This window comes from Clupea harengus, chromosome 12, assembly GCF_900700415.2.
Source record: "Clupea harengus chromosome 12, Ch_v2.0.2, whole genome shotgun sequence".
NCBI lineage: Eukaryota > Metazoa > Chordata > Actinopteri > Clupeiformes > Clupeidae > Clupea > Clupea harengus.
This window is the reverse complement of record NC_045163.1, coordinates 15621169-15648533: the sequence shown is the minus strand read 5'-3', so window position 1 is coordinate 15648533 and position 27365 is coordinate 15621169. Positions and strand designations below refer to the sequence as shown.

The following is a 27365-nucleotide window of genomic DNA, read 5'->3' as shown; positions in this document are numbered from 1 at the left end:
TTCAAAAAGGACACCGACTCCATATTTGCAATATATTACATATATTGAATTAGTACAAGTTAACAGTACATAAAACAGTGCACTACCTAAAGACCATCACAATTGTATGTAGAAAGTCCACAAAGCGTTGTGAATAAATGCTGCTAATACAAGTGTCAAATAATGTCGTCATTATCATACAAACAGAATTAATCTGAAAATATATGTTAAATAATTTCAGTCCTATGGCACCATATGTGCAATTTCCTTCCAAAATGCAGCTGTATTTTAAAGTTGCAGTATGTGATTTCTGGTAAAGGTTATAGCAAACTAACAATGACAAAAAAACTCCCTTTTAAAATCTCTCAAAAGCTCCCATCTTTTTGAATAGACATTGTGTAAGCCAAAATAATTGCTAAAATATGTGGATGAATCCTTCTAGTAACCTGCTGTAATTGTTTTCAAAATGGCTAAACTGGCAAAATGTTTATCAGTATGTACTGCCCTCATATATAAAGATGGAAGAAAGTAGAGATCACATACCACAGCTTTAAAAACGAACAAATCTCATTTGTTTATCTTATCAAATTTACAGCTTTCCCATACTTGACAGATACAATATGATCCAAATGTGTGCTTCGATAACTGGTGTCTTGCAGAGATAACATAACACATAACATGATATAACAAGTATTTTTACATTTCATATAAAAAGTATAACTTAAATAGTTTTGTAGAATGACCGTTAAAAGGGAGTGCTTGAATGCATAAAGGATTAAAGTGAGCAGTGCAATACGTTTTATTGGCTGGTGTGGCCGACACTATGGAACCTCTAGATCTAGATACAGCATGATTTGCTCTTTGAAAGATGTCAGTTTTCATGTGGTGTTGCGGGGTCAGGTGTCACTTTGGCAGGTGTGCCCGGAGTACTCGTCTGGAGACAACATGTTTGAGTTTTGGTTTCGTGAGTTCACTGGCGTGTGTAACGTGACTGGAGGGTAAGAGTGATATAAATCTCTTCAAATGACAGAAGTAAGAGATGTGACATCTGTCAATCACCGTGCTGGGCTCCTCCGGAACTTTGCTTGTGAAACATAATTTAGCTGTTACTGCTGGGAGCTAGCTATCCTTGTAAAATCTGCCCACGACGTGACAAAAGCACAACTCACCTTTACTGTAATCTGTTTGAATCTACTTTCACTTTGCTTGTTTGAGCTCCACCGTCGCAAGGCATTGGATTGGTTTGGAATGATTCAAATGAACTAAACACGCTAATTGTTCCCATCCTCATTTGGACCAAGTTTTGACGTGGTTGTCCCGAGACCTGTACTGTAATATACATCTGGCTCCGCGAATCTAGTTTTTCCTGTGGCTGTTTTATGTGGAACACGTGCGTTTATGTATCTGATTTCACTGGGAAGTCATAGTTACACAGTACTGAGTTACAGTACAGGACACACAAAAATATCAATTCCTTTGAGACAAGCAGCAAAGCTTCCTGCGCATTTTCAACCTTGAGTTGAACGGGAAAGATTATGGGTTAATCTCTGACGTGGATATTTTAGTAAGGAAATTATGACGAGGACACACACATACGTACAAAGAACATAGAAAAATAGGAATTCCGAAGGAAACGGAATGTGCGGTGCCTGATCTCAGGCAGGAATGGTGTACTTTAAACGGAATGTTCTAGAAAGTTTGGTCGTCGTTGCAGGACTCCGTAGCATGTCCGAATGCCTCGCAGATGTCACAGTAGGGGCGGTCCCCCAGGCGGCCGTGGTAGGTGGTGTGGGGGGGCGTGTCGGGCGATTGGGCCTGGGTGGGGCAGTCCTCCGTGTCGTGCTTGTCGAAGCAGTCGCAGATGTCGCAGAACACCCGTGGATGGTCCTTTTTCTTGGACTTCCTTTCTCTTAAGCTGCAAGACCAGGATGGGATTTACACAGTGCCACTGAGACTAATGCAAGTAGACTGATAACACCTCCTGGCTCTTGAGTGTGTACACAATTTCCTATTAATAGTGTTGAATAACCAACTTAACTTACTGAACAATTTATCCCTATTTTCAAAAGCCTCATGCTTGTTGATTCAGGGAACTTCATACCAGCCAAACTAAAGGCAAATCAGTTCCAATGGTTTTTCCAGAACTGAAACCCATGCTACTGCTACACCAGAAGAGTTTGCTTGCATGAGTACTGCCTTCTTTTCTCTGTAATCTGTGCCGCTCAAGGATAAATACCACATTAAACACCCTCTTAATCTAAAGTCTAAGGTCAGAGCTACAGTACAATGACAGCCTTCTCCTCTACAGTCAATCCTAACTTTTCCAGCTAACTTCAACTCACCCTTCGTCCTCGTCATTCCCATTGAACTCGGTCAAGACCATCTTCTCCAGCTTCACCTTCAGCTCCCCATTCTTCCTCTGGAGGTCCACGATGACCGAGTTCAGGAAGTTTATCTGGTTTAAAAGGGGGGGAAAGAGTGAGAAATGACCAACACCACAATAGGAGTAAGGAACCATTCATCAGCGGTAACGTATCATAAACTGACGATCAAAACAGTTGGAAAGCACACCACAGTAATGATGATTACAGTGGAGATGCAGTAACTACACACATCTACACGTCGTCACACCACTCCATGAAAGACAGATGTTTCACTAAATAATAATAATAATAATAATAATACCTTTGACTTATATAACGCTTTTCTAAGGAGCCATAGACTAAAACTGTACTATTCTCTCGATTATCTGCAATTTGCAAAAAATAATCACAAAGGTGCTGAAACTACGCAAATGAGGAGTCATGATGGGAGTCTGACTCTGTACCTGTCCCTCAGCAAACTCCTTCTCCTCCCGTAGCTGGTCAAGGGCTGCATCACCTGCACGAGAGGACACATGCAGACATTTACAACAGGAATCAGAGGATATAACCGCTAGCACTAGAGCAAATGCGTTTAGCCTATGCAACCAAAAGCTACAAGGCTTAGAAAATGTTAGCAAAAGTATCACACAAGCTCTAATATGGAGAGTTCTCCGGTTCATGCATATTTCTGATGAGTACCCTTAAATATTAGCCTGACGATGTCATACTCATAATTCTAGTCAGAATATGAGTCTGATATCGCTCCATTGGGCTGTGATTATGGGGCGTGTTTCAACCGAACCAGGAGAAAAAATGCCTCTTCGCTCAATTGGTTACCTACAACCAATCAGAACAACTAGTATGTGACCAGGGCCAGCTGATACATTACACTTTTACCGGATCCCGTAGGAAGGAAGGCAAAAACATCTTTTCGATTGACAAATGCCTTAATCGCGTTTCTCTGTTCCTCTTTCAAAATGAATGCACTGTCAATGTCTAAATGGACTCGAATCTATACATTTCAGCTCTCCAGCGGCAGCCGTGTTTGTTGAAAACGAATTCAACTCGTGTGTTGGTGACGTGGTTGGTTACGTTACTGTTGATCATCTGTCCATCATCGTATAAAGCCCGCCTTAACAATTTGATTGGTACGGCCGATATCGAGCCGCAGATAATTTCTCCTCAATGGAGTAATGCCAGACCGAACTTCCCAACCAAAAAATGTGTGGGCGGGGCTAAGTTCGGTCTGGTATCCAGGCTACTTAAATATAGCTGTTTGTCAGAAGTGAATACAAGCTCATTTCCCCCCACTTGGCTATGATGCTAAGTGTAGGTAGTGAGAGAGACTGCAGTAGTGCTGGCCGTCTGACCTGAGGGTGTTTTGTCGCCCCCTGCTGTTGGTTCTTCAGAGAGCCGCTGCTCCAGGCTGAGGACTCGGTTCTGCAGCTGGGATTTGTCCTTCTCCAGGGTCTCCACAGCTGAGCGCAGCGTCTCTGCCATGGCACGCTCCCCACGCAGCAGGGCAATCTGGCACAGGGCATGAGGACAGAGCAATATATTCAGTTGGGTCACAGGAAATTACACAGCAAAATAACACCTGCAAGTAGTTTAGCTACAGGCAATCTGTGTCAGCAAAGTGAACTGCCAACTACACGCTTTCGATTCAAGCTTGCTTTAGTAGGAAAACTCATTCCCAGTGTGCATCATGCTTGTATATATATGTGCCCGCTGAACGACTCTCTTATCAATAGAACTAGACCTCTACATACATCTCATCAAAACTGAGACAAGTCACATGACCTACGACTTAACCAGGGGCAAGGCAACATTACCTCATTTCGAAGTGTCTCTAACTCTTTGTCTTTGTCCATCTTTAAAGCACTGGAGTTATCCCTGTGGAAAGAGGGAAAATGTTTAAGGAGATGCCCATCTAACACACATGAGCCTCTTTCTCATTGCTCTGCTGAAGCTGTCCATCACTAGGGGGCACTGTAAGCAAGCATGCCAAAATACAGCTAACGATTTATTCTTTATGTTCAGCATAATGTTAAATCCTACTTAAACACCAAGTAGAGAATGGTATTATCTTCAATTAACAATTATAGGGATATCATCAGAATTGTTCTCACTATCTGTTGAAATAACATACTTGGACATCCTACTAATCTACACACTTTGGTGAGTTTTATCGTTCTTTTTACGCAGATAATAACTTACACTCCCCTCACCTATGTTGAGTAAATTAACCATTCATACGTATAAAACACAAGCCCAGTGGTATAATGCATATAGTAACCAGTCAGTCAGATGTAAAGTTGCTTCTTACCTCTCCGAGTTCTCTAGCTGGTTGTTGGCGAGATTATCTTCAAGCTAAAAGAACAGAAACAGACAGACATTAAAATACTCCATCCCCACCAGGATAAACAATCCACCAGAGAGGCTGCTGATGTGAAGCGTGAAACCTATCACTACAACGACACACACAGTTACAGATAGTCCTGGTTGCCAGGTTACCTTCTTGTGGGCATGGTCCTCGTGCCGATTCAGGTCGAGGTCGTGGGCCAGCTTCCCGTTCTCCTCCTGGAGCGCCGCCAGACGCTGGCTCTTCTGGTTGGTGGCGAGCTTCAACTCCTCACTGGTGGAAAGAAGCACAGAGTCTGCCATTCGGACCAATCACAGCTTCCCTTGAGCTCATTATGTTCATTCTGACCAATCATAACAGCTCTCTTCTAGCAACAACCATTCAATCTAAACACCAAGATTTCCCCTCCACCCATAAGATGGCACAGACTATTAGTATGTGAATGGTAATAGTAGTAATAGTGAATAGTAGTAGCAGACAGACAAAACAGCAACATCAAATTCACTGGGATAAAAAACTTTCTTCACCCATATATGAAGCTGCACGCAGTAGGCTATAATGGTACAGGGAACATTCATGCTTACAATACTGTCTTTGATCACAGTCACACATCCCCCCTCATACACACACACGCACGCACGCACACACAGGATTGCAAAAATAAAATAAAAATGTTGCACATGCACAGGACTGGCCCAGACGTTGATTAAGCAATTAAATATACTGAACCATAAAATTCAAAATGACAACCTTGCATGGCTTATCCCATTTCCGTTCTATTTATATTCCCCCATGAAGCTACAGTCTCACCCAGCTATGAGTCGCCTAAGCCAAATCTGTAAACATGTCAATTCCCCCTTCCTTAATCCTCTCTCAGTTTACAAACATCTACCCTCAAAAAATCATTCTTCCTTATGCAGGAGAGGGGGGGGGGGGATTAAGATTGATGCTTAAGGAGCGATAAAAAGAGATGAGGAGCATCCTGGATTTCCAACACCATTCTGGTTCTCATATCGCTCCCTCTATTTGTTTTAATGAGACGCATCAATGAAACAAAACACACAATTGATTAGACATGTTTGTACATTTGTCTTGACGATTCAGTGGAGACGGTCTCACAGTAGACAGTTTGCCATCAGCATCCAAAGCCTCGCGGACGATGCACTTTTCTTCAACTGTGACAAACGCGGCCCTCTATTTTTACCGCCTGTGTCGCTCTGATGCGGAAGTTAATCAGATTCTTCATGCAGCGACGCATGGCAGGACTGTCAAATTTTAACTGCAAAATCACTTATCTCTGAGGCTGAGAGGAAGGTAGGCCTGAGGCAGTTCAAGGGCAAGTGTCTGAATTTGGAGAGGCATTTGTGTTTCCAGACGTAAACAGTCACAGCATTTATACTGTATATGTGACACTGCCAAGAAATATTTTTTAAATCGCCTATTCCAACACATTTCCAAAGAACTTCTGTCAACACATGACAACTGACCACCAATCAAGAAGAGCTGTGAGCCCAAAAGCAGCATCACAAAGACTCTGAAGTGTCTCTCCCAGAACAATCTGTAGTCTGTTCAGCTGTTCAGCTAGTTCAGCTCAGTCTACATCTGTCTTCTCAGTCACATGCTATGGCTTGAATCCTTAAAATCATCATTTAAGCTTTTGTTTAAATTGCTTCACTTACAGAAGAAGACCAGTTACTTCTGTCTCACTAGTCCATCTACCTCTGTCAGCACAACTCACTCTCACCTGTGCAGGTGCTTCTGTCTCACTGGGAGAGATGCTCCTCTGCTCATCAGTAGTGAACCCCTCTCTCTTAAAGCTCTAGACAGACTACACCTTCTACACCACAAGATCTCCAGTCCTTTCTCTCGCTCGGCAGAGCAGCTTCTCACCCCCATGTGACGAGGCTCCAGGCTGAGAGTGGGAGCAGGACGGGAGAGGCCGATGATGTAATGCTCCCTGGAGAGTCGGGTCGCAAGGAGCAGGCGTCAGGAGCGGCCAGAGCGCTCTGAGTCTAAGCTCAGCTTTATTAAAGCTGCCTGCGGCATCCAAACACACCGCCAGCCCTGCTACACCCAAAATACACCCGTCTCCTTGTCTGTCACACCCAAAATACACCGGTCTCCTTGTCTGTCACACCCAAAATACACCTGTCTCCTTGTCTGCTACACCCAAAATACACCCGTCTCCTTGTCTGCTACACCCAAAATACACCTGTCTCCTTGTCTGTCACACCCAGATATTACCAGTCTACCTGCTACACCAAAATGTAAAATTCTGCTACATCTGATCTCACAGTTATACATACCAGCCTGACATATTTCTAAATGGTAGGTTTATCAAGCACACCCGAACTTTCCTGCACCCAAACTAATTTGTCTTCCATACCCAAACAGCTCCTCTACACATTAGGCCTACACCACTTTATCCTCCAGCACCACACAGCACGGAGTGATACTGAGGATCCCGTCATATCCCAGCCTCTCTCTCCTCTCTTCTCCTCCGCTGAGGGGCACCTGATGTTCAGCAGACATGCAGTCCTCATTTCATAATCTGGAGCGATGATGAGGTCACATTCATACAATGACTCAACGTGACTGAAGAGAACACTGAGTACCATGAGTACAACATTGACATTAGCATGGTGAAGCATGGCTCACACCACTACACCATCAGATAGGATTATCATCCAACAGGATTATGATCACGACTGCTTTAGGCCTCCTGAATTGCCCCTGATACAACCAGGTGACTCGTTCTGTCTGTCCATCTCTTCCCCACATGTTCAATGTATGGTGAGCGGGCTGACAGACAACGAGTACATCGCCTCCTTCAGGTGCAAACTGATGGTGACGAAATAAGTCCCCTTTCATATATGTCAAGCCCTTTGGCTACTTATAAAACATCGAACAAGTGCAATGATCCATTCAACCACCCTAAAGAGGAGTCACTGTTACAATAACAGAGACCAGCACCCACAACAGAGTCTAGCAGAGAGCCCCTCACAGAACAACTATAGAGCTAAGAGGATGTGAAAACATAGGCAGATTCAGGCCACTGAGGAAAAGCAGAGAAACGGCAGAGAGTGTGTGCACACATGTTTATACTAGATGTGTTCGCGTTGAATTGTGCCTGTAAAACATTTCTAGGCTACTTGTGTACATGGTTATAGTTGTATCTGTGTAAACATGTATTTATGTGCATATACATGTGGATAAACATGTGTACACATTCATAACTCGAGCTGTGTGTGTGTGTGTGTATATCTGTCCATGTGTATGTGCTTGGCATGTGTGTGCTGTATAAGGGGGCAGCTCTGTGTCGACGGGGCCACACTCACATCTCTTGGCTCAGGCTCCCGATGTGCTGGCTCTCCACACTGAGCTTCTCCTGCGAGAGGCAGAGCTCCTGCTGGTACTCACAGTTCTTCTGTTTCAGAGCCTCCAGCTGCAGAGAGAGAGAGAGAGAGAGACAGAGGGGGAGAGAGGGAGAGGTAGAGGAAAGGAAGGGAAGAGAAAGAGGGAGAGACAGAGGAGACAGAGAGGGGTAGAGGGAGAAGTAGAAAGAGAAAGACGTCTCAAATTAGACGTCTCACGCAAATCTCACAGAACAGGAAAACAAAACAAATGCCAATCTCTCAAAGGACAGATAAATAACACTGGCATGTGAGAACAAGCATATTGTCAATGTGATTATGACATCATAGCTACATTAAAGGCTAGTATTTTCTTTGTAACGATACGTCACAGTATAGGCATCACAACTGTACATTACATTATTTTACTTGTAGTTTTTGATAATTGGTTCAAATTTCATCAAGCGTCTCAGTTCACTCAGCATTTGGATGGCTATTTGCTTGACTGTTATTAGGTATTTCATTACTTGTATTATTCTGTAGCAAAGTCCCCCATGTGATATTTCTTTGAGCTAATAATAAATAAGACTATTATTGCATTGGGGATATTGTATTGTACAAATGATACCACTGTTTACCAAAATAAACCGAAAACTGTTCATTAAACATCAAATCTTTGATTTTTCACACGTGCAGCAAAAAAGGCAAAATTGTGTTAAACAGTGTTAAATATTCCTCACCAACTTAAATTTACACGTACAATTCCTGAATAAAAAGAATGCTTTAAAACCTTGTTCGTACCCTTGTCCAATGTTAATGGTCTGTTTCTGTTGTTGTTTCTTTGTGCTGTAATTTCAATTCCATCCCTGAGTAAATCTTTTTTGTTCTGGAGCATTGTGAGTTTTTTTACCTGACCTAACAAATTGGTCACACCAGATGAGACTGACACCCCTAACCGTGCTGGTTACTGTGCCAGACTGAGGCTCGAGTCAATACTTAATTTCACTGTCGTCCGAAAAAACTATTTCAAATCAATTTAAATCAAGGCTTTACTCCGGTTCTCATCTAGTACTCATCGTTTGCAGATTTAACATTAATTACAATGTTGCTCTTACGCACCAAAAGATGAAGTAATGAAAAGCGATGAGCTCCTAATGAAGCAAGTAGGAAATAGACAACACAAACACACACACACACACACACACAGACAAAACATAAACACACACACAGAGACACGCGCACACACTTATCCCCTCTCTCTTAATCTCCACTAGACCATGCTCCTTCCAAAAATATCTAAAAAGTACCTGCCCATTTCTTCTCAGAAAACATTAATTGCAGTGATGCCATGTATGCATGTTTAGCCATGTGTCTGCATGGAACTGAGCATAAGTGTATGCATGCATGCATGTGTTACCTGGAGCTGAGAGGTGTAGATGTTATTGGAGAAGCTGTGATGGGCCGAGTACATATCCATTGCTGAGTACACTAAGTGCTACCACCTCACTATACCAGCACACTCTGCACAGATGTCTGAGAATTCCAGCGGTCCACCACCTAAGTGTTCCACAGATACAAGCTAAGTATTCCACTGCTCCAAATCCGCAGTAGCAATGTTCTACTACCGAATTCTACGTCCCAAAAACCTACATAGATTCTAGATTCAGTGTTCCAGTGTTCTAAAGAGAATTCCGCATATCTAAAATCTCTGTATTCTAGTATTCCACAGCGCTAAAGTGTGAGTGTTCCGGATCTGACGGCTGAAACAGTGCAGCTGTGTTGTGGATCCAGCATCTCCGATCTCCTGTTGGGACGGAGCAGCTTGCCGAGCCGAGCTGAGGCAAGCGGACAACAGAGCACAGCTTGCTGCCGTCACATACACAAAGTCACAGTCTAACATGCGTTACGTTAGCAGCCTCCATTATGTAACTGGGGAAGCTCCTCCCTCCTACCCGCTCATTTTTTCCTCCTCTCCTCTCCTCTCCCATCGTCCTGTTCTCTCCATCTTCTCCTTTTCCCTCACTCCACTCTCTCTCCCTCCATGATCTCTAGTGATCTCATGATCTAGTCCTTTCGTTCTTCACCCTGTCCTTCTTCTTTCTTTCTCTATCTCTCTCTCATCCTCTGAGCAGTTCTATCACCCTAAGTTCTCTATCATATTCTCCATTTTCTCTCCCCTCTCTCTTCATCCCGATCTCTATCCTGTTTATTTGTCTCATACCCTTCTCCACTCTTCATTCCCTGTCTCTCTTCAGTCGCTCACCAGCCTCTCTCTCTTTCTCTCTCTCTTATGCTCTCTCTCTCTCCATTCAGCAATCCCTCTCCTCTCCGTCCCTTCTTTCTCTCTCTCTCTCTCTCTCTCTCTCTCTCTCTCTCTCTCTCTCTCTCTCTCTCTCTCTCTCTCTCTCTCTCTCTCTCTCTCTCTTTATTCAGCAATCCCTCGCCTCTTTCTGCACAGGTCATGTGATTAATGGTGGGTTCAATGGCCTGCCTACAGTTATTGAGTCAGATATGACAACAACAACTGGAGAACAAATGCAAAGGACTGAGGGGTGATGGGTGAGATGTGGTGGTGATGGTGGCGCTGGGGGAGGGGGGGGGTATAGAATGGTGGATGGAGGGGGGCTCTGCTTCAGAGTACCGATGTTCTGCTCAGCCATGCGGAAACACCCAGCTGCTGCCGTCCCCACACGAGCGTCTCTCTGTTACAACCACACGTGCACACACTGCACGCACGCAGCAGCAACATTGATGTCACCACAGACGCACACACACACACAATCAAACACGGCCCTAACCCAACACAAACTCCCCACTGGTCTTGACAATGCAGTTCTCTTCACGTCACACAAACACACAGGTGTACGTTTCACACAGGGCAAATGCTCTACCAAAAATACTGGCTGCCAGTAAGTTTATAAAAAAAATTCTAAAAGGATGTGAACTGTCTAGAATTATTTTAAAAATTATTCAAAATTCGATTACGTTTCTACAAAGAGACAATCTGTAGTTATTATTGTAAATAGTGTTAATATCCCTCTATTAATATCCATCTTACAGACAGAAATCAAAACAGCACTGCTCAAATCTAGGAAGCGTGCCAGTATATGGTAAGTACCTGCATGTGTCAACACTGAGTGCACACATAATCATGTGACATTATGTGTGAATGCATAGAGTGGCCTCTCCTGCTCCTGTTATCGTGTTATAACTTGGTTTTCAGTTCTGTCCCGTCATTTGCATTATACTGTATATGCATGCATGGACAACAACCACTCTTCATACGTGCTCAGATAAACAACATCTTTGCAGACTCACAAGCCTCTTGTCTTCAACTGCGATGAAAATATTTTAATAGTATTAAAGCCTTCTTCTGACATGTCTCCATTTAACTGTGTTGATTGCATACATTGAAAGCAAATCTAACCTGAACATGAATAACTGCCATCCATCGTCTATACAGTATTTAATATCTACACAACTTAATAACCTACTGAATGTTGCTTGGACTAGGATGCCTTAATCCTTTGTAATTATGACAATAATGTAGGGCATATAGGGCTTTCTGATCAAGGTGCTCAACAGGAACATTAATACAACAAACGACACGCTTACGATCTAAAAGCTGCTAATTGAACACAGGAAAAGGAGGAACAGGGAAACGAGCTAAGGGCCGTTTCACACTGCCTGTGTTGCGTGCGTGTAGCGGCTATGTTACCTGTTGATTTTCATTTTGGCGCCCAAGTTAACAGGTTAAAGCATGCACACTGCCTGCGTGAGACGCACGTCTCAGGCACGGCTCAAGCCAAGAGTCATCTAGAGTTTAAGCGTGGAGCCTATTTTTCACGCGTGAGGTAAGCGGCTCTCAGACAGTGAAAAGATGTTTTGATAGTCATATTGACATCATACCAGCAACATTTCATAACTGACTCCCTTCACTGCAGTTTTGATGTCTGGGCTATATGTAAAAGACATGACAGAAATATAAATATATACCTGTATGTTTTTAACTGTTTTAGCAATTGCATGTTACGAAAGGGGAAACCTTAGGCTACATGTGTACTATGTAGTAAACCAATGTAGGCCATAATTACATTATGTAAATAAGTAAACAGAATATTAGGTGAAGGGCAGTCATTTTCCGTTACGCTTCCTCTCTTGCTCTCTCGCCCTCGCTCTGAACAAGGGTAATACAAGTCACGTGACTGATTTCTGGTTACAGCTGGTCAACTTTCTGGTCTTCACTTTTTAGACCACTCATCAATGATGGATGATACCAAACTGATTGTGTGTTGACGGCCATTATTAAAGGAAAACTCAATGCAGAAAGATAGGGCTGGTAGTAGCAGCGCCGCAGCAGAAACGTCAGCGCTGTGAATAAACACACGCAAACAAAGCAACAAAGGCGCCATGCACACGCAACGCAGGCAGTGTGCAAAAGACTGGGAATAAAATATTATAAAAGCAGGCCATTTGCATGCCCACTGATATGAACAGTAACAGAGGCACAAAGCTATGAGCATGAGCCAACACAGAAAGGGCATTGAGGAGTTGGTGATTTGAATTTGAATGGCTTGTTGTCACACCATGGTCAAACTCGCGCAGCATGACTTTCACTGTTACTGAGAACCCAATAAGACAGACATTTCAAACAATGCTATTAAAGCAGTCAATCGTTTGTACGAAGAAGAAAAAGTATATATATATATACTTAAAGAGTAGACGAGAGCCTGACCACATGATCTTGTGAAAGGCCAAACTGTTAAGCTCCGGAGAAAAAGAGACCCAATTGCAGACCAAAAATGCGGGAAAAAATTAGGGTTTATTTGGTACAAAAAGGTCAATCAAAAGTTCAAAAATCAACACACAAAAGATCCAAAAAACTCAAAAGGGTAACGCACAAAAGATCCAAAAATTCCGAGCAGTCAGAGCAGACGAAGAAACACAAAAACAACAACTTATCTCAAGCCGGCAGATAGTCAGGAAACAGACGTGTTACAATCCAGATTCTTTCAGACAGATCTTTGTTACGACCAGACATAGAACAAAGGGTAGACTGACTTTAAATACTGGAGGGGAAACAGATAATTGGTGGGGAGCAAACAGGAGACAGGAGAAACTAATCAGGACAATAAGTAGACTGATTAACAGGACAGGTGTGGTAGATGATGACAGGGAAATCCAGGAAGTGACGAGGCAGGTGGGGCGGAGTGTCAGAACAAAACAGAAAACACATGGCATAACAAAAACACAAGGAGCACATATCAAAACAAACACAATAGACACAACAGACACGTAACAGCCAGAGTCCCTGGAGCAGCAGAGAGGATACTAACACAAACAGGTGATGGGGTAAAAAGCCAAGTAAAAGCCAAGCTACTGGCATGCAGGAAAAGCGTTGGGCTAAAGGTAAGGCAGTTGTGTTATTGGGCAGCAGGTGTTTTGGCCACAGGTGCAATTTGTGAAATGTTGGGATATAGGTTAGTGCAGACATCAGAAGCAGGTGAGGTGCAGGGATACAGGTAATCTCACCAGACCAGATGGGACAGTACTCTGTAATATCAGTACATCTATGGCGACAACTTGTTTAAGTTTTTCTGTGGTGGATGGCAGAAAGTGGGCTACTAAAGACAAGCTTTCTTTAACCTGAAGCTGTCATCCCCACTACAACGACCAGTTGCAGTTTGGAAATTTATAAATTTCAAACTCAGTTAAACATCACATTTACACCCACGGGCTAAGATCCCCCTCCCCCAACCGTATATGTTTATAATCACCTACACGTTTAAAATCACTGGTAAGGCCGAATTTCCATCAAAAAATAAATATGAAATGAACATCTATGCCCTTGAGACTTCAGGAGTGCGTGTGAATGCAGTGCGACATGTGTTCCTCTCCGTGGCCTGCGGATGAGCGGAGCGGAGCAGCAGCCTGAGCTCAGAGTCCCGGCTGAATTCCCCCAGGCTCCCTCGCACCATCTCCATCTGAGACGTTACGCAAGCATGTATGCATGAACTCAGCACATGCGCCTGCACACGCCGGCCTGTTCTACATGAAGCACCACAGGGCAACGCAGCGTTTTCATGACGTGTTCGGCTATTTCCACCATTACTGCCGCTGCCGCTGTTGCTGCTCTTGCTGAATGCTCAGAACAGCGTTAACAGACCCATTCTATTGACCTGCAGCATACAGCACAGATGATACACAGCGGGAGCTAATTTAAAGTTTGACTCTCGCAAGTGCATCTGTTTCGTAAAAAGAATTACTCATACTACTGATATCCACTAGGTTAAATAGGTCTAACTGTTCTGTGCTTTCTTTTCTAAACAGAGGGAAAGTATTGCTGGCGTAAATCAACTATAAACAAGAATAAAGACATATAAACACAAACCAACTTCAGTCTGTCTAGAAAACAGCTACTATAACATATTTAAAGGGATGAATTGGTCTGTCATAGGCCAGTCTTATAATGCAATTCGCTACTGCCCCACAGAAGGTTCAAGTTCAAGTGCTTTATTTCTCACATACACGAACATGTAGTGAAATGTAAAAAAGGTCAACACATTAAAGGTGCCATAAAAGCTACAACACCGGACTAATTGAAGACTATTCAGAAAACAACTACAATGACCTAGTGCTAGTCTTTCATTAGCCATTCTGTGCTGCACTATGCTATGCTACTCTTCCATAGAACTTCAGCTCACTACAGCACATACCACTGACAAAGGTCAGAACTCTGACCCACATAGAATCATCCCTGATGTCTCTCATTCTGTTTCTGTCCCTCAAAATCACCTACGCTAATATTAGTCTGACTACACAGCACTCCAAAAACACACACCAACCACACTCTTCCACAACGAAGAACCTTTGCTGGTGTTTGAAAGAATCCATGTAAGCTTTGTTTTTACCTGCTGCTGCATTTCCTCCTTCTCCCGAGTCATGGTCTCCAGGGACTGTGAGAGGCTCTTAACCGACTCGCTTTCCTGTGGGGAGACACAAGCCTGTTAGCCTGTGTTTCAGGTTTAATGGAGTCATTTCCATCAGAGTTGTTCTTCTCAGCTAGCTATCGGTGAGTATCCTAACAGAAGTATCCTAGGAAAACACCTCATCAAGCCTCTATCTACAAGGCCCAACAAAGGGATCTCCAGGTGATCTTTCACTCCCACTTCTGTTCTCTCCCTTGTACGTCGCTTTGGACAAAAGCTTCTGCTAAATGACTAAATGTAAATGTAAATGTAAATGTAATCTTTGGCTGGGCCCTTTCAGCCTTTCATGCTGAACAAACACTAGACACAATCTGAAAATAATGCATAATGCGCCCTGGTACAGTTGAACCTGTAGTCTTATTGTACATAGTTATACTTATGTGTGGACTACATGCATTGCTACCTGCAAGTGTTAAAGTCTAAAATATGAGGCTCTCATCATTATATATCAGACAGCGCAAATGCAACCTCATCATGACAGAGTGACCCCCATTAGCACCTGTTCTGACCCCAAGACCTACCTTGATAGACTTCTAGGCTTCTTTTTGTCAGACTTTCTGTCTGTCCCAAATTACCTCCCATTTGTGCAGTAACACTGCCCTAACATTGGTACTGACCTCCACCTTAAAATGAGTCTCAATGATAACACATATCTCAAACCTGAATGACTAATTTCACAATGACACTCCTAGCTGCTGTGATTTCCCCTGTGCTGATCAGTGTGGTTCTCACCTGGGCCTGTGCCTTCTGCAGCTCCTCCTCTGCTGTCTGTCCTTTCTCCTGCAGCTGCTTCACCTCCTGCTGGTGCTCCTCTTTCCGCACCTCCTCTTCTTGATCCCTCTGTTCCCGCTCCTCAGTCAGGCTCTGCTCCAGCTCTGCGCACACACACACACACAGAAACACACACACACACAAACACACAACTAGCTTTAGGACCCAGCAGGCACAGCAACTACTTCATCATGCCTGAATGAGAGCACTGTGACCCTCTTACTCTTCTGCAATGACCCAAAGTGGTTTGCTTACCTTGCATACTTTTGGCAGTCTTCTGGTTTTCTAGGGAAGCTGCATCAAGTTTTTCTTTCTGCAGGCACAGATACAGTTCACAAAGCAGTATGAGACACCCTCCCATGCACCAGTGCTACCAGTAATTCACACAAATCACAGTCATGCTGAGATAAAAAGGTAGGCTAAGTGCTGAAGTTAGCTAAACTCAAATATATCACAGATTCTGCAAATGTTTTGATTTTTCTGCATAGCCTATTCTGCTTGTGCTCAAGTCCCCTCTATGACTACTCTACACACCTCAATCATATTACCCAGTAGTAAAACGTGAATTCAACTGATGCTCACCACTCTACAGGCAATTTACCTTGAACATCTTTAGCCATTACCCACAGACACTGATGCAATACTCCTGCGCTATTCCTGAATCTCTAAAAGCCAAGTGCACTTCTTCTAATCTCTCAGCCAACTCTGTTTGTGTTTAAAGCACCGGTGCTGTAACTCTACTCCATGGTCATCCAACACCTCCAGCACTGTAAGCCCACTCTCCAGCCATCTTGCCCAAGTGGTGGTGGTGGTGTAACCCCACTCCACTCATACTAGCGTTTCAGTCGCTCCGGCTTGTACCAAACTGTGGTCCATAACTGATGGTAGCCACTCTACAAATGTCTTCCCCTGAGTATCTTTACTCACAGATGAGTCAAGAGGTGCTGAACTCCACTTTCCTACTCACTCCTGCATCTAGGGAATGCATAGAGAGATGCATTCCTGCATCTAGAGAGATGCATACAGACGCATATAGAGACACATTCCTGCATCTCTATAAACCAAGAGCCTTTCTAATGTAATATAACTCACTCCTTGTCTGACTCCTATCAATCCTATCACATGCTATGCTACTCTCCCATAGAACTTCAGCTCACTACAGCACATACCACTGACAAAGGTCAGAACTCTGACCCACATAGTAGTTGTATGTGCTGTGCTCCACGCCTGATGGTAGCCACTCTACAAACTCCTTACCTTGAGTATATTTACCCACTTTGAGTATATCTAACACTTTACTACCACTATCTCCAAAAAACAAGTGTGCTTATTCTAATCAAGCAGCTGGCTCGTACCAAGTTGCTAAGCTGCTCCTGCAGGGAGGTCCTCTCCTGCTCTGCTGAGCTGAGCCTCTGCTGGAGGGACGTCACCTCCCTCTGTTTCCCCTCCAGCTCGCCAGACAGCTCCTTCACCTGCAGGCAGAGGCAGGCAGAAAGACATCAAGGGAGTAAACTGGTTTAGTTCAATTCATCGCAATATTATTCCGACAACTGGACCATTGGACTGATTTCAATAATTTTTATCCCTAGTAGACATTTGGACCTAAAAAGATAGGTGCCCGGTTAAGAAATCCCAAAGTTCCCCTTTAATTTCAGTGTTACTATAAATAAATGCATAAGTAAATTACAAAAATGTGTTCTCCACACATCTTCATATCTTGTTATCATGTTATACATCAGTTTCAATGAGGGGTGATATTGCTACTATGTTACAATGTTATCTCGCATGTTATCTATATATCACCACTATATGGACCCTACTGTATTAATGTAGGGTTATTATCTCTATGTGTTTCACAGGAACTGTAGTTTAGGTTCTCATTAAGAAGGTTATAGCAAAACTGTACATGAACAGTCTGTTTCTTTACAAAAAACATAAACATAAAAAATCCTTTCTAAGAGTAGCTGTCCAACGCTATAGTGTGATTGCTCTAGATGCATGAACTAGAAGCATTCCACTTATTTCATTGAAGAAGATCGGTAGCAGTTACACTGTCCACCTATTTATTTATTTATTACGGCTTTGAAGAAATATGTATATTTAACTGTCTGATGGTGAAAATATGCACATTACCAACCAAATTTGCCTGTGTCTTCTTCCGGTCTCTGATGTAGCACCCCATTCAGTGCCTGTAGTTGATTGGTCTACCGTGTGGGATAGGCACTCAAAGGAAAGCAACTGTCTTCAATAATCAACTACAGGCACTGAGTGGGGTGCTACATCACAGACCGGAAGAAGACACAGGTAAACCACTGACTGGACAAACATTCGTCGTAGAAATCATTTTCTACAGTTTTTTCTTCTGTGATTGGGGTCAACAGATGCAGGTTTATCTCTGCAGGGATCCCTTCCATGTTGTCAGACCCTTATAATAACTTTGACGTGCCTGCTTGCGCCATTTTGCGGTTGCTGATTTTAGCGTTTAAGCGCTGATTTTAACTTTGAAGTGACTTTGTCTTTACTAGTCTCTAGCAAAAATTTTGACCTAAAAAAAAAAAAAAAAAATTAAAATAGGACCCAGGTTGACAAATTCCAAAGTTTCCCTTTAATGGTAGCCTCCTAATTTTAGGCTGGGACATGAGAGAATATGATAGAGGGAAAAAGAGAGGAAGAGGATGAGGAGGAGGAGGAACAGGAGGAGCGTTGGGCCTGTAGGTGCTCACCTTTTTTTCCTGAGCGGGTGGAGAGTCTGGGCCTCCAGCGGCGTGTGCGGCTGCTAGTGTCTGCTGCAGGTCCACCACCTCCTGCTGCAGCTCCATGATGCGTGAGCGTTCTGACACTGTGGCCAGCTGCAGAGACCACAGACCACGCGCTTACAACACACACTCAAGACACGGCGGACAACAAGACAGTCAAGGACAACAGTATACTGCTATACTACTACATGTCTAGCCATAACTTGAGTCAGCTGTTTTTATCAATTCATTCTCCATTATGGTTTCAGAATTGTTCTGTTAAGCACTTTCAAAAGTTCTAATACAAAGTACTTGAGAGACCATTTACTTGTCGAACCTAATTCCTCAAAGCAGGTAACTATTCTTACATTACATGCATTTGCAAGGCTGAATCAAGCCTCTAAACTTAGAATGTGCTTAACCTAACTAAGATTAGCTTTGTTCACAGTGTGTCTTTATTCATGTATAAGATGATAAATAGAACTACCTGTAACCAATTTAAAATTTAACATTTACTGCAAAAAAGAAATTCATGGAATTGTTGCATAACAGAATGCATAATTACAATGCAAGAACACCGCCAACGCATCCACATGGTCGTGTGACTACCGTGACTTCGGTAACCTACCTCAGCTTTTTATTGCCCTTAAAGCCGGGCCCCTTCCACCCCCCACCACTGAGTCCAAGAGAGAGATGCCCCTACATGTCCAGCCACCTCCCCCTTCCAGCACGGCCTCTGATCACACATCAAGTATCCATTTACCCTAGTGTCTTCTAACTCTCTCTGGAGTTTGTCAGCTTTGGTCTTTTCAAAGAGCAGGCTCTGTTCGAGTTCCTTTATGTGGGCATGCTCCAGTTTGGTCTGCGTCTGTTAGTAAGAAAGAGAGAAAGAAAGAGAGAAGGGAGAGGAAGAGAGACGACACCAGCGCCGCTGTCACATGCAAGCTCAATGCCAAGGAGGAAGAGACACATGCTGGCCTTGACATCACCCTCTGCTCATGAATGGGGACAAAGAAGGCAGTGGCACAGACAGGCGAGAGAGAGAGAGAGAGAAAAAGAGAGTGCAGGGCGGAGGTCAAGATAGGGCCAGGCTTAGCATGGCTCTCAGAAAGCAGAGGGGTGGAGAACGAAAGATGAAGTAAGATGGAGCGTAAACCCAAAGTCTGAATTCATGTGCACATGAAAGACGAAGAAGAAAGAACAGGGATGAGTGCCGCACATGGGCAGACCGATGACCAAATGAATAAACGAATGAACAGACGAGTGTCATAGTATAAATGAAGTATAATGAAATGTATGAATGAATGAATCCAGGATCAAGAATCAAATGAATAAGTGAATGAAAGAAAGAACAAATATATGAATGACTGAATGAATGAATGAATGAATGAATGAATGAACAAACAAACGATTGCATGAATGCATGAATGCATGAATGAATGAATGAATGAATGAATGAATGAATGAAAGAAAGAAATGAATTAATCATTTAAAGATCTCAGAGGATTACACAGCAGCTACAACAGCATTGTTTTCATTAGATCACTCAAATATCTGCTTAGAAGGCAAGGCGTTAAAAGACTAAATGAAGTCATACACAATAGCTCCTATAGCAGCTGGTATAAAAAAGCTGCCAGGTGGTGAAGAAAGATGTTGGACAGGCAGCGTATAGCAGAAGATCCTGAGATCAAGTGAGAGGGACCCTGAAATGTTTCCCTCTCACTAGAATAAAGTTCATTCCTAAATGAGATAAGCGTCTTCAACCGCTCATTCAACTCTTGGGCATTGGTGAGCAGGTAAAAAAACAAACAAACAAACAAACAAACAGACATTTGTCATGGAGACATCAGGAAAGAGGAGCAGTGTTGACTGTGTGGTTTGATGTCTACAGTACTGGCCAAAAGGGTGACAAGCAATACAAGCACTAGCTCTAGCAATAGGGGGTTCATAGTCATTACCCCACAATGTTAACATTGGGTCAGATAGCTCTAGGTGTCTTCTCCTGTGGATAACCCTGTGCTCTGACCCCAGGTAGCCTCTCTTTGTTGTCATGGTGTGTATGTGTTTCAATTAATGCAATCGGGATGTGCAGAAATTGTATTCACTAATAAATAAAACCTTGCAGCAGAGCAAAATTCTAACACCTACACAGACTTTCAGTAGTCCAATGGAGATAATGCACTTGGTGTTACAAAATGCTTTACACAGCACCCCTTTTTCTTCCAGGCCATTGTGTGTGGCCAGATGACTGACAGATATACTTATTTGTGTCATTAGCACATTGGCACGCCAGAGCACTCTACAGGGCATAGCTGGCTTTTAGACGCCTCTCTAACAGCACATTTCAGTTGGGCTACACTCAAACACACGCTATGCAGCTCAGTGGAAAAAATATTGGAGTGGCTCGCGGATGTAGGAGAGTGTAAGTCTCCACACACCCATAGATCAAACTCTGACATGCTGGAGGGCTGGAGGGCTGCATTGAGGGCAACGGCACATTAGCGGCTTTTTTACGAATGGTTTGACAGCTCACGGTGGAAGGGCAAAGCCCATGGTGACCAGAGACTTCCTGATACGACTGGACAGTTTGTCATTCATTACGTTCCAGGAAAGCTTGCCCCAAACATGCAGCCATGGATACGGAGAAAGCAGCAACTTGAGGGCCGGGAGGAGGAAATTCCTGACTGGCCGAGTCAGTGTCTCCATCTGAATCCAATTAAACGCGCATTTAACACACTGGAGACAACACTGCGAGACAGACAGACAGCTGCAGAAGGCAGCAAGAGCTGAGGTCAGATGCACCTCGGCCCAGACAGACATTCCCTCTGGAGGATACTAGTATCTGAGGCTGACTAGGGATCACTGGAGAGGAGTCACCACTTGCATAAAATGATGAATATTTCATGTGCTTGTGAATCTGGCTTTTCTTTTAATTTTGTTCCCATCTCTGTTCTGTTCTACTCTGCTCTAACGTCAGTGTTTGTGTTCGTTGGCTACTTGCTATTTTAGAAATATTTTGGGTACATATGCTACTTTGTATGCATAGTACATTACTTTTTCTTTTTCTTCTAATTGTACCTCATTTTGCTGAGTATGTGTAACCACAACAAACTCAGGTCCATGGTTACATTTTCAACCTACAACTGCAAGCTCACATAAATAGATAAAGACCAAAACTAGCTTTAAAAGTCTTATGCGGCCATTAGGTTCACAAGCTCTCACGTGGATGCCTGGATGCAACTACAGTGCATCAGAAAAAACATATACAACTTGCACTAGAAGGAAAACCTGAATTATCAACAAATCAAGCTGTGTTTGAAATAGATTGAGGCAGAGTGGCAGAGATGCTGACATGAAAGAATATGTCTGTGTGAAGGTATGAATATTCATTTACCTCAAGGTCACCTTTGGTAATGCAAGCTTCTTCTACACTGAACTGAAGGTCTTCAACTTTCCTGTTGGAAAAAAATAGCATGATTTCCTTATGGCCCTATACGTACAGCCCTGGTCTGGGCTAGATCTCTCTTTGGGATCAGCTGCAATTAGGAACCTAAAGGAGTGGAATATACTGCTCTAAAAACAAGGTTGTGTGCTGTAAATGGATGGTTTCACTGTTCACAAACCATGCGTTATTAAAACTACCGTTTATCACTTTTGAAACTCGTGCGTACCATGCTTTAGCCGTGGGAAACTTACCACTGCTCTGCATTTGTTCAATGGGCTTCAATACACAGTCCAGTGAGGCAATCATTTAAGTAATCAAATATTTTAATAAGTCTCCTTTTCTGAGTATTGAGAATATTGGTAAGTTTGTGTTATGTATCATTACAAATAATGTGAAATATTTGTATATTGTATATTGAAAAACTGAAATTATGCTTTAAATCCCTAAAAAATCTCCTAAATGCCTCCTGAATTTAAAAGTGATATACACCTGTGCTTAGCAAAGTGGGGTCCTGTCCAATGTTTCAAAACTCTACTCTGTAGTCTGAATGTACATTTATGTCTTATTCTTCAAGCTGGTGGAGATATAATGATGATGATCTGAAGTCCTGTCTTGGTCTCACCTCCTCTCCTCTTCCAGCTGATTGAGGAGTTCCACTTTATCCCTGTCTGCAGTCTCCACCATCCTCCTCAGCTGGTCCAGCTTAGCCTCCATCTCAACCACATACTGAAAGAGAGATAGAGGAACAGAGAGGACCACATGATGAACACAGAGAGGGGAAGAGAGAGCCAGAGGCAAAAAAAGAGAGAGGAAAAGAAGAAAGAATAAGGGAGCACAATTACGCAACAATACACAATTATCATCATACATACATACATACATACATACATTTCCATATACAATAATACATAATAATATATTATAATACTGTAATATATCGTGTTACCATGTCATGTACGTGACGCTGACCTGTTTCTGAACCTGCCTGAGGAGCGCCATCTCCTGCTGCACCTCCCCAGCGTGACTGGTTGCTTTGGCGACCTCTGACCTCTCAAGGTCCTGCTCGGCCAGCAGCTGCTCGATGTGCTGCTGCTTCTCCTTCAGAGCCTCCTGCAGGGCCGTGGTGCCCGAGATCTTACGGGCATACCGCGCTGACGTCTCCGTTAGCTACAGGAAGAACACACACACACAGATATATAGTACTCTTACAGTACAACACTGATTATTCAGTGTTTCTTACATTTACCTGAGGAGCGCCATCTCCTGCTGCACCTCCCCAGTGTGACTAGTTGCTAACCCTAGTTAACCAGACTGGTTGCGTGAATAGAAAATTCCTGGTAGGTGTAAACCTACTTGGCCATAAAAACGTTTCTGATTCTGATTCTGAATTCATCTTGCTCCATCTTTTACCACAATGACACAATTTCTTAATCTCCACAGCCTGTGTGTGGGTGTGTGTGTGCACATGGGTCACTGATCTCCATCAACTGTATGTATGGGTGTGTGTATATGTATATCTATCTGTGTGTGTGTGTGTGCGTGTGTGTGTGTGTGTGTGTGTGTGTGTGTGTGTGTATATATATGTGTGTGTGTGTGTGAGCGAGTCTGTATGAGCTCCTACCAGGCCTGCTCTGCTGGGTTTGCCCCCTGTAGAGGAGGCGAGCGAGCTGAGAGAGCTGGCTGAAGAGCCGCTGGGGCTGCGTCTGAGCCCGGCCCTCCTGGTGGCGCTTTTGGACGGCGTGGTGGAGGGGAAGCCGATACGCGTCACCTTGTGTGTGGGAGCAAACAGCCCGTATCGGGGCTGGCACTGGAAATACCTGCCATGAAAACAAACCATTTCAAACCAATCAGACAATGAAGGCTTTAACACAACTGTGTGAACTCAAACAAGGTAAATAGGTATGTACGTCCATCTTCATATGAATAGTTAACAGTCATTGTGGCGATGTGTGTATGAGTTGCATGTGTGTTAACACTAGAAAACACTTCTGTTAATAATTCTGAGAAATTGTGTACATGAGTGTCAGCATGGATATCATCAATGTTTGTGTGTGTGTGTGTGTGTGTGTGTGTGTGTGTGTGTGTGTGTGTGTGTGTGTGTGTGTGTGTGTGTGTGTGTGTGTGTGTGTGTGTGTTTGTGAGTGTGTATTTCTCTCCTCACCTGACACCAGCTACAGCTCCATCGTTCTTCCCCAGTGGTTCGTCCAGTTCCACTCCACACCAATCACCCTTGGCAAAGTCCGTCTCTCCCAGGAAACGCACTACACCCGCCTTAGTTCCACCCACCTATATCAATATTGTTTCTCTTAGTAATACATACTAATGTAATTACTATCAATCATATCAATCAACTCTTACAGTTATAAAATGTTTTATAAGTAGCCAATGAAATAATAATGTTGAGCCTAATTTTTAAAGAGCATTTTAGCCTATACCATACACTTTCTTTAGATTAAGAACAGAACATTAAAACAGTGGGATAAGCTACGTATATGTATAAAACCAGAGAAATTCTCCTTTCTAGAAGGTTCAGCTCACCAGGACTCTGTCCCCCAGCTTCAGTACTCGTTTCGCCTTGGTTGAGTCCGTCTCAGACAGATTGGAGACTGACTCACTGGGTCTCAGGCCCTTAGCCCCAGAGGCAGGCGTGGCAGTACCAGGGGCAGGGGCAGCGGCACTGGCGCTGACGCTGGCACTGGCAGCAGGGGCAGCCTGCTTGGGTTTTGACGGGGCACCATTGGCATCTGGCTCCGCCACTGGGGTTCGGGACAGCTTGGAGGGGCGGGTGAAGATCCCGCGTTGATCATCGCACTGGAAGTAGCGTACCTCTGCCACAGAACCATCGTTCTTACCGATGGGTTCATCCAAAACGATGCCCGCCCATTGGCCGGGCGCAAATTGGGTTCCTCCCACAAAATGCACATAGCCAGGCTTGTTCCCGTTCACCCAAACACGCTCGCCGACATGAAAGTCCCCGGCCCCGGCCCCGGGTGAGTCCTGAGGGCCTGGAGAGCCACTGCTGGTTGGAGGGACCGGTTTGGGACCAGCTGACAACCAGAACACAGTGGACATGAATTTAACGGGTACCAATGAGACAAGCAAACAGCAGTATACAAGTGGGATAATGGGCAAAGTGGCATTTAGGCAACAGAAATGAATGCGTGAATGCATGAATGCATGAATGTTCACGGTGGCAATGCTGCCACAACGCGAAGTGGAAGTAAATTCATTTCTGCTACCCGAATGCTACGGATATAATTTCCACATTTTGATCGCTTAAACTGACTTGTTTGTAGAACTACTTCATTTTGTAGAACTACTACATTTTCAATTGAGATTTTGTCGATGAGCATCTCTGATATGCTGACAGCGTCCACCGTACCCAAAAGCATTACCTAGAACTCCTTAGTGTACAAAGACTGAGAATTTTCTATTTACATAAAACTTCTTCTTCTTCTTACATAATACTTACATAAAACCACATTCCTGCCCTAGGTGATTTAAAGGTTTTAATCTGTTTTTCAATGGGAATGTGAGGGTGTGGGGTTCTTACCAGAGGAGGGAGAAGTCTTGGCGGTTGGACCCGGCCTGCTGATCTTGGAGGGGGGTTTGAGGCCGCTGGGCTTTCCTGTACTCATGTCTCCCAGTGTGGGCCCCTCACACCTGAAGCTTCGTTAACCAGTCCCCAGCATCCACCTATGCTGACTAACCCAGTCCTCTGAAATCTGTGGCTAATCTATAAACACAGACCATGCAAATTTGTAGTTTAGTTAACCCACCCTGTGAACACGAAATGGGGCACCTAATCCTGACCAAAAAAGCTGTGGAAAGTCATTCAGGCCTAACCATTTAACTTCAAATCATAAAAAAAGCAGTTCCCACAACCTTCGGGCGTTTAGTCCCCTTTAGTCATCTGGATATGGCATAAATGTGAGGGGGGGGGGGGGGGGGGGATTAAGACAAAACAAAGACTACTTGTTCAGATTATTCTCGCAATAAAAATAATAATGAGAGATTCTTCACGCTGAGAGGTTCATTCGTAACAGGGGAATAACAAAAGCTCTCATCATCAATCTTCACATCCCAACGAATGTATGTACACCAGATGATATAAATGTATGCATGATGCTACAGAAAAGATATTGTAATGCTTTGAACGTTGGAGAAGAGACAGAGAGTGCATGAGCAGTGCCATGACGCGAGAGGCATTCTACGTAACCAGTGGAAACAGGCTGGTATGAAAGGGGCGTATGATAGGGGAACTATGTCTGTTACAGTCTAAATAAGAGCCGGTTAGGTCCGAGAGCGTTAGCCATCATTAACAGTAAATTAACAATAGAAAATGGTAATATAAATCTAAACAGCGACTTAAACAAGGCAATAAACAGCATTCTTAATAAACAGGGCACGCTCATCAGATAAACAACATCTAAATGCACAATAGGCTCCCCCATACATGCCTGACTTGATAGCTGACTAAATTGCCAACAACAAGACCACTTGCAGCAGATAACTGGCTTAGCTAGCTACATTCTATGCACAATGTAAGCCCCAGTTACCAACTCTCAACGTTGACAGACGAGAGAAACAAAACAGTAAAAACAATAGTTTCATGTCGCTTACATCTGCTGTTTACTTATGTTAGATCAGTATATTCAACTGAGGTGGTATGATTTAGAAAGCTGGCTAACCAGTAACTATTACCAGAGGATTTTTTCTAACGTTAGCGCAGGTTAGCTGTTCAGCTAACTGGTTAGCTAGCAATGATACATCAACCTCGGTGTGTCTTTAGTTTCATAAACTGACATTAACATGCTAAACTTGTCTGTTGCTGCCTTTAAACTACCTTATATGATATGAAAGCTTACATTTAAAAGCATCGGTCTTACCAGATTTATTGGCGTAAATGGATGATTTATGACTAACGTTGGCTAGCTCAGAAGGAATGACTCCAAGGAAATCTCTACAGCTAGCTACAGATAACGTTACAGTGACTAAGAGATCATGATAACACGCCTGCGTTCTACGAACGGGTGAAACAAAGGGGAAGAACAGCTCAATATATATCATTAAATGGAAAAAGCCTCCAAATACGAGATCTTGTGACTTACCGTTGCAATCCCCAGTACCATTAACAACACCCACACAAACTCAGTTGGTCCCGTTAGTTCTTCCGTGGACCGTTCTGTCAGTGAGGATATGGTGACGTAATGCTCCCATGTGTATTTACAGTAGACTATCATTAAAAGGATACGCAACTATGTGAAATGCTTGAAGACGCTGGTAACTTAAGCTTGCTCATGAATAACAAAGAACCTATCCTTTGTTTAGTATGCCGTTTGAGTTAAATCGGTCACAATACAAAACA

At 43.4% G+C, this 27365-nt stretch overlaps 1 protein-coding gene across 3 annotated transcripts; it reads right to left on the bottom strand.

Moving 5' to 3' along the window:
* Positions 1–24: 24 nt before the first annotated feature.
* Positions 25–27365, bottom strand: clip1b (CAP-GLY domain containing linker protein 1b). 3 transcript variants are annotated; one of them, XM_031577253.2, is made up of 22 exons: positions 27109–27365; positions 25551–25733; positions 24536–25044; positions 24159–24283; positions 23619–23814; positions 22967–23164; positions 22620–22723; positions 21947–22007; positions 19316–19420; positions 18541–18666; positions 17173–17289; positions 16073–16130; positions 15779–15921; positions 14969–15043; positions 8043–8149; positions 4857–4977; positions 4669–4712; positions 4175–4235; positions 3713–3869; positions 2807–2859; positions 2322–2434; positions 25–1894 (listed from the first exon to the last, which is right to left on the bottom strand). In XM_031577253.2, the coding sequence occupies exons 2-22, from the start codon at positions 25633–25635 to the stop codon at positions 1669–1671; spliced, it is 2784 nt and encodes a 927-aa protein (XP_031433113.1). In that variant the 5' UTR covers positions 25636–25733; positions 27109–27365; the 3' UTR covers positions 25–1668. The 3 variants fall into 3 exon arrangements, with proteins under 3 accessions (XP_031433113.1, XP_031433114.1, XP_012670485.2); XM_031577254.1 differs by lacking the exon at positions 27109–27365 and adding an exon at positions 26887–27102; XM_012815031.3 differs by lacking the exon at positions 19316–19420 and having other exon boundaries at positions 27109–27363.

What these genes read in the sequence shown, in the direction of transcription:
- clip1b (XM_031577253.2), bottom strand. Translation starts at nt 25,635, where the DNA reads ATGAGTACAGGAAAGCCCAGCGGCCTCAAACCCCCCTCCAAGATCAGC. An exon ending in TCAGGCAGGTTCAGAAACAG is followed by an intron (nt 22,724 to 22,966) that starts GTCAGCGTCACG and finishes TCTCTCTTTCAG; the next exon opens with TATGTGGTTGAGATGGAGGC. An exon ending in GGGCGACAAAACACCCTCAG is followed by an intron (nt 2,860 to 3,712) that starts GTCAGACGGCCA and finishes CCTCTCGTGCAG; the next exon opens with GTGATGCAGCCCTTGACCAG.